The 18,993-nt window shown below is 45.6% G+C and overlaps 1 protein-coding gene across 2 annotated transcripts in view; it reads right to left on the bottom strand.

Annotated features, from left to right (window-relative positions):
* LOC115192914 (plakophilin-3) overlaps positions 1-18,993 on the bottom strand; it is a 55,365-nt gene that overhangs the window by 19,065 nt on the left and 17,307 nt on the right. Inside the window, exons 1-6 of one of the 2 annotated variants that reach the window (XM_029751864.1) lie at positions 17,479-17,520; positions 14,983-15,153; positions 14,695-14,823; positions 12,865-13,056; positions 12,374-12,619; positions 11,635-11,795 (exon numbers count right to left, since the gene is read on the bottom strand). In XM_029751864.1, coding sequence (XP_029607724.1) covers positions 11,635-11,795; positions 12,374-12,619; positions 12,865-13,056; positions 14,695-14,823; positions 14,983-15,153; positions 17,479-17,505 — 926 coding nt within the window. In that variant the 5' untranslated portion in view covers positions 17,506-17,520. Of the gene's footprint in view, positions 1-11,634; positions 11,796-12,373; positions 12,620-12,864; positions 13,057-14,694; positions 14,824-14,982; positions 15,154-17,478; positions 17,521-18,993 lie in introns of those variants that run through there. The other variant, XM_029751863.1, reaches the window with a different exon arrangement.

Raw genomic sequence — 18,993 nt, forward strand, 5'->3', positions numbered from 1 at the left:
TAACTAAGCTAAAGGTAACACACTGTGGTTTTTCCATCTGCTGTGCTAACAGCTAGGTGCCGGCTGTTTGTGTGTGAAATGTGAAACCTGATGAAAGTCCTCTGGTGCCACACCCAAACCAGTCCTGCCACTACGGGGCCATGTAGCAGCCAGCTCAGAATATACAGCTCTTGGGAAAGAGACATTTGTAATCATCACAGAGACGCTGCTTTGAAAGTGCTCTATCACGAGCCAGAATAGCAAAACAGACAAAAACGTTGGTCACACACCCCTGCACCGCACAATGTAAACACACAATGGGTGCCAGACCTACCCACGCACCTAGGACAACAGGTCCCTGTGCAACGGGAGACGCCACGGGTCCTCGACTAACCGAGGTCGTTTGGGACAACAGGGAGCCACATGAATCAACAACAAGCCCTCCAGCCACACCCTCTCCAGCGTGGGATGAATCAGGTCCACAGGGGAAACGTGTAAAGGAGGTTCCAAGGTCACTGGTGTGTGAGAGCATCCATTCCCAACGGAGCAGTCAGGTCCCTTATCGAGAAAAACAGCCGACAATGAGCCTTTTCTCTCTCAAAGATCTATGACGGCCCTGTCATCACTGTCCCGCTGTCAGTCCTCACCACCACTGTCAGTCCTCACCACCACTGTCAGTCCTCACCACCACTGTCAGTCCTCACCACCACTGTCAGTCCTCACCACCACTGTCAGTCCTCACCACCACTGTCAGTCCTCACCACCACTGTCAGTCCTCACCAGCACTGTCCCGCTGTCAGTCCTCACCAGCACTGTCAGTCCTCACCAGCACTGTCAGTCCTCACCACCACTGTCCCACTGTTAGTCCTCACCACCACTGTCCCACTGCCAGTCCTCACCACCACTGTCCCACTGCCAGTCCTCACCACCACTGCCAGTCCTCACCACCACTGCCAGTCCTCACCAGCACTGTCCCACTGTCAGTCCTCACCACCACTGTCCCACTGTCAGTCCTCACCACCACTGTCCCACTGCCAGTCCTCACCAGCACTGTCCCACTGTCAGTCCTCACCACCACTGTCCCACTGTCAGTCCTCACCACCACTGTCCCACTGTCAGTCCTCACCATCACTGTCCCACTGTTAGTCCTCACCACCACTGTCCCACTGCCAGTCCTCACCACCACTGTCCCACTGCCAGTCCTCACCACCACTGTCCCACTGCCAGTCCTCACCAGCACTGTCCCACTGTCAGTCCTCACCACCACTGTCCCACTGTCAGTCCTCACCACCACTGTCCCACTGACATAATTAATAACTGCTATAGTCTACCACCATCTGAATGGTTATGGGTCTGAATGGTTATGGGTCTGAATGGTTATGGGTCTGAATGGTTATGGGTCTGAATTAATAACTGTTATAGTCTACCACCATCTGAATGGTTATGGGTCTGAATTAATAACTGTTATAGTCTACCACCATCTGAATGGTTATGGGTCTGAATGGTTATGGGTCTTAATGGTTATGGGTCTGAATGGTTATGGGTCTGAATTAATAACTGTTATAGTCTACCACCATCTGAATGGTTATGGGTCTGAATTAATGGTTATGGGTCTGAATGGTTATGGGTCTGAATTAATAACTGTTATAGTCTACCACCATCTGAATGGTTATGGGTCTGAATGGTTATGGGTCTGAATTAATAACTGTTATAGTCTACCACCATCTGAATGGTTATGGGTCTGAATTAATAACTGTTATAGTCTACCACCATCTGAATGGTTATGGGTCTGAATCATTGACTGCTATAGTCTACCACCATCTGAATGGTTATGGGTCTGAATTAATAACTGCTATAGTCTACCACCATCTGAATGGTTATGGGTCTGAATGGTTATGGGTCTGAATTAATAACTGTTATAGTCTACCACCATCTGAATGGTTATGGGTCTGAATTAATAACTGTTATAGTCTACCACCATCTGAATGGTTATGGGTCTGAATGGTTATGGGTCTTAATGGTTATGGGTCTGAATGGTTATGGGTCTGAATTAATAACTGTTATAGTCTACCACCATCTGAATGGTTATGGGTCTGAATTAATGGTTATGGGTCTGAATGGTTATGGGTCTGAATTAATAACTGTTATAGTCTACCACCATCTGAATGGTTATGGGTCTGAATTAATAACTGCTATAGTCTACCACCATCTGAATGGTTATGGGTCTGAATGGTTATGGGTCTGAATTAATAACTGTTATAGTCTACCACCATCTGAATGGTTATGGGTCTGAATGGTTATGGGTCTGAATTAATAACTGTTATAGTCTACCACCATCTGAATGGTTATGGGTCTGAATTAATAACTGTTATAGTCTACCACCATCTGAATGGTTATGGGTCTGAATCATTGACTGCTATAGTCTACCACCATCTGAATGGTTATGGGTCTGAATTAATAACTGCTATAGTCTACCACCATCTGAATGGTTATGGGTCTGAATGGTTATGGGTCTGAATTAATAACTGTTATAGTCTACCACCATCTGAATGGTTATGGGTCTGAATTAATAACTGTTATAGTCTACCACCATCTGAATGGTTATGGGTCTGAATGGTTATGGGTCTTAATGGTTATGGGTCTGAATGGTTATGGGTCTGAATTAATAACTGTTATAGTCTACCACCATCTGAATGGTTATGGGTCTGAATTAATGGTTATGGGTCTGAATGGTTATGGGTCTGAATTAATAACTGTTATAGTCTACCACCATCTGAATGGTTATGGGTCTGAATTAATAACTGCTATAGTCTACCACCATCTGAATGGTTATGGGTCTGAATGGTTATGGGTCTGAATTAATAACTGTTATAGTCTACCACCATCTGAATGGTTATGGGTCTGAATGGTTATGGGTCTGAATTAATAACTGTTATAGTCTACCACCATCTGAATGGTTATGGGTCTGAATTAATAACTGTTATAGTCTACCACCATCTGAATGGTTATGGGTCTGAATCATTGACTGCTATAGTCTACCACCATCTGAATGGTTATGGGTCTGAATTAATAACTGCTATAGTCTACCACCATCTGAATGGTTATGGGTCTGAATGGTTATGGGTCTGAATTAATAACTGTTATAGTCTACCACCATCTGAATGGTTATGGGTCTGAATTAATAACTGTTATAGTCTACCACCATCTGAATGGTTATGGGTCTGAATGGTTATGGGTCTGAATTAATAACTGTTATAGTCTACCACCATCTGAATGGTTATGGGTCTGAATTAATAACTGTTATAGTCTACCACCATCTGAATGGTTATGGGTCTGAATGGTTATGGGTCTGAATGGTTATGGGTCTGAATTAATAACTGTTATAGTCTACCACCATCTGAATGGTTATGGGTCTGAATTAATAACTGCTGTAGTCTACCACCATCTGAATGGTTATGGGTCTGAATGGTTATGGGTCTGAATTAATAACTGCTATAGTCTACCACCATCTGAATGGTTATGGGTCTGAATGGTTATGGGTCTGAATTAATAACTGCTATAGTCTACCACCATCTGAATGGTTATGGGTCTGAATTAATAACTGTTATAGTCTACCACCATCTGAATGGTTATGGGTCTGAATTAATAACTGCTATAGTCTACCACCATCTGAATGGTTATGGGTCTGAATGGTTATGGGTCTGAATTAATAACTGTTATAGTCTACCACCATCTGAATGGTTATGGGTCTGAATTAATAACTGCTATAGTCTACCACCATCTGAATGGTTATGGGTCTGAATTAATAACTGCTATAGTCTACCACCATCTGAATGGTTATGGGTCTGAATGGTTATGGGTCTGAATTAATAACTGCTATAGTCTACCACCATCTGAATGGTTATGGGTCTGAATTAATAACTGTTATAGTCTACCACCATCTGAATGGTTATGGGTCTGAATTAATAACTGCTATAGTCTACCACCATCTGAATGGTTATGGGTCTGAATGGTTATGGGTCTGAATGGTTATGGGTCTGAATTAATAACTGTTATAGTCTACCACCATCTGAATGGTTATGGGTCTGAATGGTTATGGGTCTGAATGGTTATGGGTCTGAATTAATAACTGTTATAGTCTACCACCATCTGAATGGTTATGGGTCTGAATTAATAACTGTTATAGTCTACCACCATCTGAATGGTTATGGGTCTGAATCGTTATGGGTCTGAATTAATAACTGTTATAGTCTACCACCATCTGAATGGTTATGGGTCTGAATTAATAACTGTTATAGTGTACCACCATCTGAATGGTTATGGGTCTGAATTAATAACTGTTATAGTCTACCACCATCTGAATGGTTATGGGTCTGAATTAATAACTGCTATAGTCTACCACCATCTGAATGGTTATGGGTCTGAATTAATAACTGCTATAGTCTACCACCATCTGAATGGTTATGGGTCTGACCTGCTCTTTCTGACAGATGGAGCAGGTTCACTTTGTAGTTTTATATAGTCATTATATGGGTGAACATCAACATGTTCACCCTTGCTTCAAGACAAATACCAACCCAAATGTCACATTCTAATGCACACATTCCAACGCACACATTCCAACGCACACATTCCAACGCACACATTCCAACGCACACATTCTAACGCACACATTCTAATGCACACATTCCAACGCACACATTCTAACGCACACATTCTAATGCACACATTCTAATGCACACATTCAAAAAAAAAAACTGCTTTCCCTGAGGGTTGTGTATTGTGATTGACCAGATTCTAAAAGGAGCGTGGGGTAAGAACGTTCATACTATATTTCAACTTGTTCAGTAGTATTACACCCGGGATTGGAGAGGAAGTGTTAACCATACTGTATCATCTGAGACTTTAAACCTCGCTGACATTCCTCACCGCTACATTTAAGAAGTATCAGATATAACTGTGTATTAGTGGTGAGTTTAGCCCGTGTGGGTGAGATTGGGAGTTAACTTGAGAAACGAACGACTTTCCTATTCAGGCATAATCCCAAAATAACAATCACGATCATGGTAGGTAGTGCTTACAAAACATGTGTTTAGAGGTTATGCGTTTCCATCCAGTGCTACACGCACCATGTCACAACAGATTGTCCTGTATGGCTCTGTTGGTAAGAGCATGGCCCTATTCACGCAGGAGACCAACTCACTTCCCTGTAAATAGCTTTATTATATCCACACTTCCTACCCTGACTAGAGTATGGGAGTGCTGAGGTCGTATGTAGATGTTGTATGGACTCACTGCACTGCAAGTCTCTGTGTTTGCATAATAGTGTCTGCTAAGTGGCATATACTGGTACAGTATTATATTTAAGCAATAAGGCCCGAGGGGGTGTGGTATATTGGCTAATATACCACGGCTAAGAGCTGTTCTTAAGCATGACGCATCGCGGAGTGCCTGGATACAGCCCTTAGCCGTGGTATATTGGCCATATACCACAAACCCCTGAGGTGCCTTATTGCTATTATAAACTGGTTACCAACGTAATTAGAGCAGTAAAAATGTATGTTTTGTCATACCCTTGGTATACGGTCTGATATATCACGGCTGCCAGCCAATCAGCATTCAGGGCTCGAACCACCCAGTTTATCATGGCCATATACCACGAACCCCCGAGATGCCTTATTGCTATTATAAACTAGTTATCAACATAAATAGAACAGGAAACAAGTATTCTTGCCTCATACCTGTGGTATATTGTCTGATATACACATGGCTGAAATGCTGTTTCAGCCAATCAGCATCCAGGATCCAAACTACCTGGTTTATAATACTATTGTGTATCTAGTAGGGTTGAATATTTTCCCTGTATTTTACACATTTTCCAACCCAAGAATAAATCACTTTTCTCCCAGGTAACTCGGTATTTCCCGCCAAAACCAGAAGTGTCATTCCAAAGCATTATAAAGCATATAAAATGGAAAAATTCAGGCCTAATGCTACCTGAGCCTGATTAGACATATATTAAATACATTTTATGAGCCCTAGATTAACAACATTTAATGAGCCCAAGACCAAAAAAAAAGTCCAAATGATTGTGCCGTTATCCAATACATATATGATATAGGCTACTGCACATTACACACGACAGAAACACATAAAAGCCCATAGGTGTATCTAGCTATATGCTCTCTTGGGTAAATAAATGAATTAGCTCCAGTAGGCTAATCTCTTTTAGTGAAAATTGTATTACTGTACAGTATTGTATTATACTGTGTTATATGGACTGGAATATCTCACATCGTTCAAACCATGATAAAGCCGAAGAGAACGTGATTCTGGTGCAACACATGCATGCGGCCTACAAAGTTACAAGTATAGGCTAGCAAATGTGATTTTAATTTGGAAATATAATAGGGCCTATTTGTATAATTAGTAGGCTGACGCATATACCGTATACCTTACATAATATTTACCATAAAGTTATTAGCCTACCTCCTCTTTCTCTCTCCGTAGTTGCTTCTTTCCTTCCTCGCTTTCAACAGTTAAATGAAACAAGTTTCATTTTCCTCATCTATCCTCGTTCTAATGACATATTTGAATAATATACAACTAAAATTAGATGCAGAAGACTTTCACTTCTCTTCACGAAGATTGAAAGGTTATGAGTCGGAATCAATAACTGTTATAGTCTACCACCATCTGAATGGTTATGGGTCTGAATGGTTATGGGTCTGAATGGTTATGGGTCTGAATGGTTATGGGTCTGAATGGTTATGGGTCTGAATTAATAACTGTTATAGTCTACCACCATCTGAATGGTTATGGGTCTGAATTAATAACTGCTATAGTCTACCACCATCTGAATGGTTATGGGTCTGAATAAATAACTGTTATAGTCTACCACCATCTGAATGGTTATGGGTCTGAATTAATAACTGTTATAGTCTACCACCATCTGAATGGTTATGGGTCTGAATTAATAACTGTTATAATCTACCACCATCTGAATGGTTATGGGTCTGAATGGTTATGGGTCTGAATGGTTATGGGTCTGAATTAATAACTGTTATAGTCTACCACCATCTGAATGGTTATGGGTCTGAATTAATAACTGTTATAGTCTACCACCATCTGAATGGTTATGGGTCTGAATTAATAACTGTTATAGTCTACCACCATCTGAATGGTTATGGGTCTGAATTAATAACTGCTATAGTCTACCGCCATCTGAATGGTTATGGGTCTGAATGGTTATGGGTCTGAATTAATAACTGTTATAGTCTACCACCATCTGAATGGTTATGGGTCTGAATGGTTATGGGTCTGAATTAATAACTGTTATAGTCTACCACCATCTGAATGGTTATGGGTCTGAATTAATAACTGTTATAGTCTACCACCATCTGAATGGTTATGGGTCTGAATTAATAACTGCTATAGTCTACCACCATCTGAATGGTTATGGGTCTGAATGGTTATGGGTCTGAATGGTTATGGGTCTGAATTAATAACTGTTATAGTCTACCACCATCTGAATGGTTATGGGTCTGAATGGTTATGGGTCTGAATTAATAACTGTTATAGTCTACCACCATCTGAATGGTTATGGGTCTGAATTAATAACTGCTATAGTCTACCGCCATCTGAATGGTTATGGGTCTGAATGGTTATGGGTCTGAATGGTTATGGGTCTGAATTAATAACTGTTATAGTCTACCACCATCTGAATGGTTATGGGTCTGAATTAATAACTGCTATAGTCTACCACCATCTGAATGGTTATGGGTCTGAATTAATAACTGTTATAGTCTACCACCATCTGAATGGTTATGGGTCTGAATTAATAACTGTTATAGTCTACCACCATCTGAATGGTTATGGGTCTGAATTAATAACTGTTATAGTCTACCACCATCTGAATGGTTATGGGTCTGAATTAATAACTGTTATAGTCTACCACCATCTGAATGGTTATGGGTCTGAATTAATAACTGCTATAGTCTACCACCATCTGAATGGTTATGGGTCTGAATGGTTATGGGTCTGAATTAATAACTGTTATAGTCTACCACCATCTGAATGGTTATGGGTCTGAATTAATAACTGCTATAGTCTACCACCATCTGAATGGTTATGGGTCTGAATTAATAACTGCTATAGTCTACCACCATCACGGATTCGCTCTTCTTTCAAAGTCCTCGTAAGTCCTATTGGCTGCTGTATTTGAACATTCAGCAAACAAGAGTGTGTGTCCCTCTTCAAATAGTCTATTGGTATAACAAATGCTAAAATAAATGATGTCCAGCAAGCTATTCTAGTCTATCTTTTGGGACTCCAAGAGCTAAGGAGCGTTTTGTAAGGAGACAGGCCAGAGGAGCACAGGTGCTTGTGTATTGCGCAAGAGACAGAGGCTATACATTAGGAGCTTATTATACATAACCCATCATTAATTATCTAAATATAAGGCTAATACTGCATTGAATGTATTACCTGAAAGAGGTAGGCTAGGACATCTGTATATAGGCCTATATATCAATCTAGAACATCATTATCTATTTTCAATGCAATTTGAATGGAGTTGACGGAGAGAGAGAGAAAGACTGCGAGAGAGTGCTCGCTCGTGCACTGATTTAAATCAAATATATAGGAGTGTTTTAAAACTCTGCAGCTGCAATGAAATAAATAGAAAATCTTTACAATTAAAAAAATAGAAAGGTGACGTATTCAGTCTTTATATTACTGTAGCATAGGCTATGCTGCCACAAATTCAGGCCTACCTGTCACAAGAAAAAAAGTTACCAGGATGAGATGATGGGTCTACATGCGTTGTGAACTACGCTCCACCCTGAGATGGGCTGCCTGTCCCCACCCTGAGATGGGCCGTCTGTCCCCACCCTGAGATGGGCTGCCTGTCCCCACCCTGAGATGGGCTGCCTGTCCCCACCCTGAGATGGGCCGTCTGTCCCCACCCTGAGATGGGCTGTCTGTCCCCACCCTGAGATGGGCTGTCTGTCCCCCACCCTGAGATGGGCTGTCTGTCACCACCCTGAGATGGGCCGTCTGTCCCCACCCTGAGATGGGCCGTCTGTCCCCACCCTGAGACGGGCCGTCTGTCTCCACCCTGAGATGGGCCGTCTGTCCCCACCCTGAGATGGGCTGTCTGTCCCCACCCTGAGATGGGCTGTCTGTCCCCACCCTGAGATAGGCTATCTGTCCCCACCCTGAGATGGGCCGTCTGATGTGTTGTGAACTACGCTCCACCCTGAGATGGGCTGCCTGTCCCCACCCTGAGATGGGCTGTCTGTCTCCACCCTGAGATGGGCTGTCTGTCTCCACCCTGAGATGGGCTGCCTGTCCCCACCCTGAGATGGGCTGTCTGTCCCCACCCTGAGATGGGCCGTCTGTCCCCACCCTGAGATGGGCTGTCTGTCCCAACCCTGAGATGGTCTGTATGTCCCCACCCTGAGATGGGCTGTCTGTCACCACCCTGAGATGGGCTGCCTGTCCCCACCCTGAGATGGGCTGTCTGTCCCCACCCTGAGATGGGCTGTCTGTCCCCACCCTGAGATGGGCTGCCTGTCCCCACCCTGAGATGGGCTGTCTGTCCCCACCCTGAGATAGGCTATCTGTCCCCACCCTGAGATGGGCCGTCTGATGTGTTGTGAACTACGCTCCACCCTGAGATGGGCTGCCTGTCCCCACCCTGAGATGGGCTGTCTGTCCCCACCCTGAGATGGGCTGTCTGTCCCCACCCTGAGATGGGCTGTCTGTCCCCACCCTGAGATGGGCTGCCTGTCCCCACCCTGAGATGGGCTGTCTGTCCCCACCCTGAGATAGGCTATCTGTCCCCACCCTGAGATGGGCCGTCTGATGTGTTGTGAACTACGCTCCACCCTGAGATGGGCTGCCTGTCCCCACCCTGAGATGGGCTGTCTGTCCCCACCCTGAGATGGGCTGTCTGTCCCCACCCTGAGATGGGCTGTCTGTCCCCACCCTGAGATGGGCCGTCTGTCCCCACCCTGAGATGGGCTGCCTGTCTCCACCCTGAGATGGGCTGTCTGTCCCCACCCTGAGATGGGCTGTCTGTCCCCACCCTGAGATGGGCTGTCTGTCCCCACCCTGAGATGGGCTGTCTGTCTCCACCCTGAGATGGGCCGTCTGTCTCCACCCTGAGATGGGCCGTCTGTCTCCACCCTGAGACGGGCTGTCTGTCCCCACCTTGAGATGGGCTGTCTGTCTCCACCCTGAGACGGGCTGCCTGTCCCCACCCTGAGACGGGCTGTCTGTCCCCACCCTGAGATGGGCTGTCTGTCCCCACCCTGAGATGGGCTGTCTGTCCCCACCCTGAGATGGGCTGTCTGTCTCCACCCTGAGACGGGCTGTCTGTCCCCACCCTGAGATGGGCTGTCTGTCCCCACCCTGAGATGGGCTGTCTGTCCCCACCCTGAGACGGGCTGTCTGTCCCCACCCTGAGATGGGCTGTCTGTCTCCACCCTGAGATGGGCCGTCTGTCCCCACCCTGAGATGGGCTGTCTGTCCCCACCCTGAGATGGGCTGTCTGTCCCCACCCTGAGATGGGCTGTCTGTCCCCACCCTGAGATGGGCCGTCTGTCTCCACCCTGAGACGGGCTGCCTGTCCCCACCCTGAGATGGGCTGCCTGTCCCTACCCTGAGATGGGCTGCCTGTCCCTACCCTGAGATGGGCTGTCTGTCCCCACCCTGAGACGGGCCGCCTGTCCCCACCCTGAGACGGGCCGCCTGTCCCCACCCCGAGATGGGCCGCCTGTCCCCACCCCGAGATGGGCCATCTATCCCCACCCCGAGATGGGCCATCTATCCCCACCCCGAGATGAGCCATCTATCCTCACCCCGAGATGGGCCATCTATCCTCACCCCGAGATGGGCCATCTATCCTCACCCCGAGATGGGCCATCTATCCTCACCCCGAGGGCCATATCCGAGATGGGCCATCTATCCTCACCCCGAGATGGGCCATCTATCCTCACCCCGAGATGGGCCATCTATCCTCACCCCGAGATGGGCCATCTATCCTCACCCCGAGATGGGCCATCTATCCTCACCCCGAGATGGGCCATCTATCCTCACCCCGAGATGGGCCATCTATCCTCACCCCGAGATGGGCCATCTATCCTCACCCCGAGATGGGCCATCTATCCTCACCCCGAGATGGGCCATCTATCCTCACCCCGAGATGGGCCATCTATCCTCACCCCGAGATGGGCCATCTATCCTCACCCCGAGATGGGCCATCTATCCTCACCCCGAGATGGGCCATCTATCCTCACCCCGAGATGGGCCGCCTGTCCCCACCCTGAGATGGGCCGCCTGTCCCCACCTGAGATGGGCCGCCTGTCCCCACCCTGAGATGGGCCGCCTGTCCCCACCCTGAGATGGGCTGCCTGTCCCCACCCGGAGCGTTGATGATTCATCATGCAGAGGCCGTAGAGCAGCCAGATTTAGACATCTCATATCATTTAACAGTTCCATTTCACGCCATGCTGTTCATACAAATCATTTATTATTATAATTTACCGGTTTTCTCACAGCTATTTATCCCGGGAAAAAGGGAGTGTTTTTTTGGTCGTTAAATCTCAGTAACCGGGTTCGCGATATTTAACCCTAGTATCCACTCCTTACCTGCTGAGGTTTCCCATGCTGCCTGTCATGTCCATCTGCCCGTCGTAGATATCCATGCCCTTCCCAACACTGTGCATGCTCTTGATAGACATGGTCCTGGGCAGAGTGGTCTGTCTGTGCTGCTGCATCATCATCAGATTCCCCTGAGACCCAGACGACATCTAACAACAATGCATTATATTCAATTATAATCATACATTTTCAATTGTGTAGCGCTTTACAATATACCAAAGCTCTACTTAGGCAAAAAAATTATAATATAAAGAATGTAAACTACCACGACATAAAAAACAACATACATTTAGAATCAAGGCAGGTAAAATAGCAATATAGGACTAGATGCTGAGAATCCTCTCAGATTAGCCCTGGTCCATCATGGGGCTATGTGACTATGCGGACCCTCTCGAGTGGCGCAGTGGTCTAAGGCACTGCATCTCAGTGCTACAGGCGTCACTACAGACCCTGGTTCGATTCCAGGCTGTATCACAACCGGCCGTGATTGGGAGTCCCGTAGGGCGGCGCACAATTGGCCCGGCGTTGTCCGGGTTAAGATTTGACCGGTGTAGGCCGTCATTGTAAAATAAGAACTTGTTCTTAACTGACTTACCTAGTTAAATGTAAAAAAAGGAATGTGTGTCCCCTCACTTCTCAGAGTTGTTGTATTCCGTTTTGCTTTCTGACCTCACATAACAAATGTCCATGCAAACAGGCAATAAACATATCGCATCGCAATCCTCACCTGACCCATCATGAATCCTCCTCCACCGCCGTAGCTGCTCCCCCCTTGGGGGAGGGTGGAAGCCCTGGACATGACGAAGCTTCCCCCTCCACCGCCATAGCTGCTTCCCCCAGGGGGCAGGGTAGAAGCTCCAGACATGGAGCCCATGGACATCCTGTTGTTCCTGTTGTTGATCCTGCTGATGGTGCGGTACGCTGGCCCTTTAAAGGAATGCTGCTGCTGGACCATCATCATCTCCTCTCCCCCCTACCAGAAATGTAAATGTCCATTAAAAAATATAATAATAATTATATTGTAACGCAAATTAAATGAACATATTTGCTTTCACAAACAGCTGAAAAGCTAGTTTGGACGCAGTGCATTATTTGTTCCTAAATACATTTAAAATGTATTTGAAGTACATAACTCATTTTCACATGCCATGGAACATAAAAGAATTGCAAATGGAATGTGTTAATCTTGTGTGAAACTTTCGGTAGGGCTCCACCAACCATTCTCATGGGGGCTTGGTAGGCCATGGACCCTCCTCCTCCTGCCTGTCTCATCTGGGTCCCAGAGCTGTAGGCTCCTCCATTGACGGTGCTGTAGACAGACTGCTGGCGGTTGAATGTGGCATCGTGGTCCGAGACGAGGCTGACCACATCACTGCCATCCGCATCCACCCAGGCTGCCACTGGGGATGGCTGAAACATGATTCAGAACGAGTCAGAATCAGAAAACTACCACATCAATACAGACAGAACATCAACATCAATACAGACAGAACCTCAATACAGACAGACAGAACATCAACATCAACACAGACAGACAACATCAATGTCAATACAGACAGAACATCAACATCAATACAGACAGAACATCAACATCAATACAGACAGACAACATAAACATCAATACAGACAGAACATCAACAACAATACAGACAGAACATCAACATCAAATCAATACACAGACAACATCAATACAGACAGAACATCAACATCAATACAGACAGAACATCAATACAGACAGACAACATCAACATCAATACAGACAGAACATCAACAACAATACAGACAGAACATCAACATCAAATCAATACACAGACAACATCAATACAGACAGAACATCAACATCAATACAGACAGACAGAACATCAACATCAATACAGACAGAACATCAATACAGACAGACAGAACATCAACATCAATACAGACAGAACATCAACATCAATACAGACAGAACATCAACATCAATACAGACAGACAGAACATCAACATCAATACAGACAGACAGAAGATCAACATCAATACAGACAGACAGAAGATCAACACAGACAGACAACATAAACATCAATACAGACAGAACATCAAATCAATGCAGACAGACAACATCAATACAGACAGAACATCAACAACAATACAGACAGAACATCAACATCAATACCACATCAATACAGACAGACAACATCAATACAGACAGACATCAACAACAATACAGACAGAACATCAACATCAATACCACATCAATACAGACAGAACACATGAACATCAATACCACATCAATACAGACAGAAAACATCAACTTCAATAGACAGAAAACATGAACATCAATACAGACAGAACATCAACATCAATACAGACAGAGGACATCAACACAGAGGACAACAATACAGACAGAGGACATCAACATCAATACCACATCAATACAGACAGAAAACATCAACATCAATACAGACAGAGGACATCAACATCAATACCACATCAATACAGACAGAAAACATCAACATCAATACAGACAGAGGACATCAACATCAATACCACATCAATACAGACAGAAAACATCAACTTCAATAGACAGAAAACATGAACATCAATACAGGCAGAACATCAACATCAATACAGACAGAGGACATCAACATCAATACCACATCAATACAGACAGAGGACATCAACATCAATACCACATCAATACAGACAGAGGACATCAACATCAATACAGACAGAGGACATCAACATCAATACAGACAGAGGACATCAACACCACATCAATACAGACAAAGGACATCAACATCAATATAGACAGAGGACATCAACATCAATACAGAGGACAACAATACAGACAGAAGACATCAACATCAATACAGACAGAGGACATCAAAATCAATACAGAGGACAACAATACAGACAGAGGACATCAACATCAATACAGACAGAGGACATCAACATTAATACAGACAGAGGACATCAACATCAATACAGATATACAGCACTTGAAAGAAAACCCTTATGTTGACACAATACACACAGAACACATAATCTAGTGTATCTAAAGTCAGATACCTGAGCGGGCATGTTCTGGAGCCTAACGGAACGCAGGGACATGGTCTCTAGGTCTGGGCCGGTGTCACGGCTCATCGCCCGGTTCACGGTGGACATCTGTTGCCTCATGGCCCCTCCTCCTCCTCCAACCTGGTAGAACAGAGTTAATCAGCACACTGGTACACATACAGTATTAACATATGCCGCCGCCCCCCACCCCCCAAAGAAAAAAATGACGGTGCCTTGCTTCAGATGTTCAAAAGGATTTGTATGGTAGTCGAAGAATACAGTAACTCATTAACGTGGTACCTGGTAGCCCCCTCCCCCCTGGTAGCCCCCGCTCAGGCTCATGTTATCGTGGTACCGGTACCCTCCTCCTCCTCCTCCTCCTCCTCCCCCCATGCTGAGCCTCTGACCACCACTCAGGTCCATCGCCGAGCGGGAGGAGAAACCACCAGAGTAGTGAGACATCCTGGGTGCCTGGGACAGAGGAGGAAGAGGAGGAGGGGGGGATAGGAGGAGAAGTTGAAAAAATATTGTATTGTACATTTTCATTAAAGTCCATGGAAATGAGTCTTTATTGCTTTTAACCAGCCCCCAAGACACAGACTGTAACCCCCCCCCCTTGCTCAAGGGCACTACGTCAGGATGAAAGGCAGGGTGAATCAATAATGAAGGCCTGGGGGGTGATCAATAATGAAGGCCTGGGGGTGATCAATAATGAAGGCCTGGTTGGGTGATCAATAATGAAGGCTTGGTGGGTGATCAATAATGAAGGCCTGGTGGGTGATCAATAATAAAGGCCTGGGGGGTGATCAATAATGAAGTCCTGGGGGTGATCAATAATGAAGGCCTGGTGGGTGATCAATAATGTAGACCTGGTGGGGTGATCAATAATGAAGTCCTGGGGGGTGATCAATAATAAAGGCCTGGGGGGGTGATCAATAATAAAGGCCTGGGGGGTGTGATCAATAATAAAGGCCTGGGGGGGTGATCAATAATGACGAGAGATCAGGATGACATGTTTAACTGACAAAGACAAGCGGAGACATGCCAGGATCCCGGGAGAAAACTCTAGGACATATCTCAGTAAACTGCTAGACCATATTTGGCTAAGCTTCCAGGAGATGAACTTCACCATTACATCAGTGTTGTTGACATGATACCAGTATCTTGTTAGCGGTTGGAGTGAACAACAGGGCCTTCTCTCTCGACCTTGGGAGGAAACCCTCCCTAACTCAGACTCAATGGATTCTTAGAATGAGCTAATTCTTTTTCAGAAACCACATACAGCATGTTATCTGTTATCAGAAAAAAACGTATTTGGTTTTTCAAAGGCCAGAGGTATATTTCTATCCTGTATGTTGAGAACAAAATTACTGTGGTTCTATCGCTAAATGTCTACTGCTAATGCTAATCACTATGACCCCGCCTCTATGACTCCGCCTCTATGACTCCGCCTCTATGACCCCGCCTCTATGACCCCGCCTCTATGACCCCGCCTCTATGACTCCGCCTCTATGACTCCGCCTCTATTAGCAGGGACAACAAACTCTGACCTTTCCAGATCTTCAGCAGATACTGTAAACGCTGTCATAAAAAGGGAGTGGTTCATGTCTATGGACTAGTGTTGACACAAGTAACATTTCTGTGTACCTACATTGTGCAAAGCTAATTGTAAAAGTCATGGGGAAATTGTTGAGCTTAGATTATTTTTTTTTTTCAGTCAACAAGGCCACTATAAAAGAGTTCTTTATGTAGTTTCCATTACCGTGTGAATCATTTACTTACTGTATTTCACTAGGCAAGTCAGTTAAGAACAAATTCTTATTTTACAATTATGGCCTAGGAACAGTGGGTTAACTGCCTTGTTCAGGGACAGAATGACAGATTTTATACCTTGTCAGCTCGGGGATTCGAACTTGCAACCTTTCAGTTACAAGTCCAACACTCTAACCACTAGGCTACGCTGCCCCCCCCTATGTACCACAGGAGGTTGGTGGGACCTTAATTAGGGAGGACAGGTTCGTGGTAATGGCTGGAGCGGAATTAGTGGAATGGTTTTAAATACATCAAACACACGGTTTCCATGGTTTCCATTTGTTTCAATCCAGCCATTATTATGAGCCGTCCTCCCCTTAGCAGCCTCCACTGGTGTGTACTGTATATTTGCTGAATCTAAAACACAATATACATCTGGTAAAATATTAAATTAATTAAATGAATGAATGTATCAATGGCAAGTTCATTCAACAATGTCATTGTGTAATGGTGTCATAGTCTAATGATATCCGCTATGCTAACGTGAGATGGAAACATTATGACTGTGAGATGTGGGGGAATCAGGAGTGTGGAAACATTATGACTGTGAGATGTGGGGGAATCTAGAGGGTGGACTTTAGGTCCTGGAGAGATTGGTGGAGAGCTGCTGTGAAATACCACACTTCCAGAGCGCCCAAAGAAGACCTAGCTCAATGGCTCTGGCAACACTGCACTGTGAAACCATCCCACTGTGTTGATAGCTGACTGTATTTACAGGGAGCTGCAGAGAGCAGACACAACGCTTAAGCTGCATATTTTCACGTAGACAGATACGGTCTATAATATCTCTTTATTGGCAACAACACGTAAGTCTGCAGGGCTCTTTAACCATCTGCTGAACATATTATGTGGTACTCAGAAACCATTGGATGTTTAATGGATGCAATATATTCCTAAGAAAATACTGTATGTAGGCCGATATTGTTTATAATACATTTATAATATCTTTATAATACCTGGTCCCTAAAACTGAGTAGAACTCACCATGACAGGTCTGGAGGCTGTGTACATGTAGGACTACCACTCACCATGACAGGTGTGGAGGCTGTGTAGATGTAGGACTACCACTCACCATGACAGGTCTGGAGGCTGTGTAGATGTAGGACTACCACTCACCATGACAGGTGTGGAGGCTGTGTAGATGTAGGACTACCACTCACCATGACAGGTGTGGAGGCTGTGTACATGTAGGACTACCACTCACCATGACAGGTCTGGAGGCTGTGTAGATGTAGGACTACCACTCACCATGACAGGTCTGGAGGCTGTGTAGATGTAGGACTACCACTCACCATGACAGGTCTGGAGGCTGTGTAGATGTAGGACTACCACTCACCATGACAGGTCTGGAGGCTGTGTACATGTAGGACTACCACTCACCATGACAGGTGTGGAGGCTGTGTAGATGTAGGACTACCACTCACCATGACAGATGTGGAGGCTGTGTAGATGTAGGACTACCACTCACCATGACAGGTCTGGAGGCTGTGTAGATGTAGGACTACCACTCACCATGACAGGTGTGGAGGCTGTGTAGATGTAGGACTACCACTCACCATGACAGGTGTGGAGGCTGTGTACATGTAGGACTACCACTCACCATGACAGGTCTGGAGGCTGTGTAGATGTAGGACTACCACTCACCATGACAGGTGTGGAGGCTGTGTAGATGTAGGACTACCACTCACCATGACAGGTGTGGAGGCTGTGGGGATGTAGGACTACCACTCACCATGACAGGTCTGGAGGCTGTGTAGATGTAAGACTACCACTCACCATGACAGGTCTGGAGGCTGTGTAGATGTAGGACTACCACTCACCATGACAGGTCTGGAGGCTGTGTAGATGTAGGACTACCACTCACCATGACAGGTCTGGAGGCTGTGTAGATGTAGGACTACCACTCACCATGACAGGTGTGGAGGCTGTGTAGATGTAGGACTACCACTCACCATGACAGGTGTGGAGGCTGTGTAGATGTAGGACTACCACTCACCATGACAGGTGTGGAGGCTGTGTAGATGTAGGACTACCACTCACCATGACAGGTGTGGAGGCTGTGTAGATGTAGGACTACCACTCACCATGACAGGTCTGGAGGCTGTGTAGATGTAAGACTACCACTCACCATGACAGGTCTGGAGGCTGTGTAGATGTAGGACTACCACTCACCATGACAGGTCTGGAGGCTGTGTAGATGTAGGACTACCACTCACCATGACAGGTGTGGAGGCTGTGTAGATGTAGGACTACCACTCACCATGACAGGTCTGGAGGCTGTGTAGATGTAGGACTACCACTCACCATGACAGGTCTGGAGGCTGTGTAGATGTAGGACTACCACTCACCATGACAGGTCTGGAGGCTGTGTAGATGTAGGACTACCACTCACCATGACAGGTCTGGAGGCTGTGTAGATGTAGGACTACCACTCACCATGACAGGTCTGGAGGCTGTGTAGATGTAGGACTACCACTCACCATGACAGGTCTGGAGGCT

The sequence above is a fragment of the Salmo trutta genome, chromosome 4 (assembly GCF_901001165.1).
Source record: "Salmo trutta chromosome 4, fSalTru1.1, whole genome shotgun sequence".
NCBI classification, from domain to species: domain Eukaryota; kingdom Metazoa; phylum Chordata; class Actinopteri; order Salmoniformes; family Salmonidae; genus Salmo; species Salmo trutta.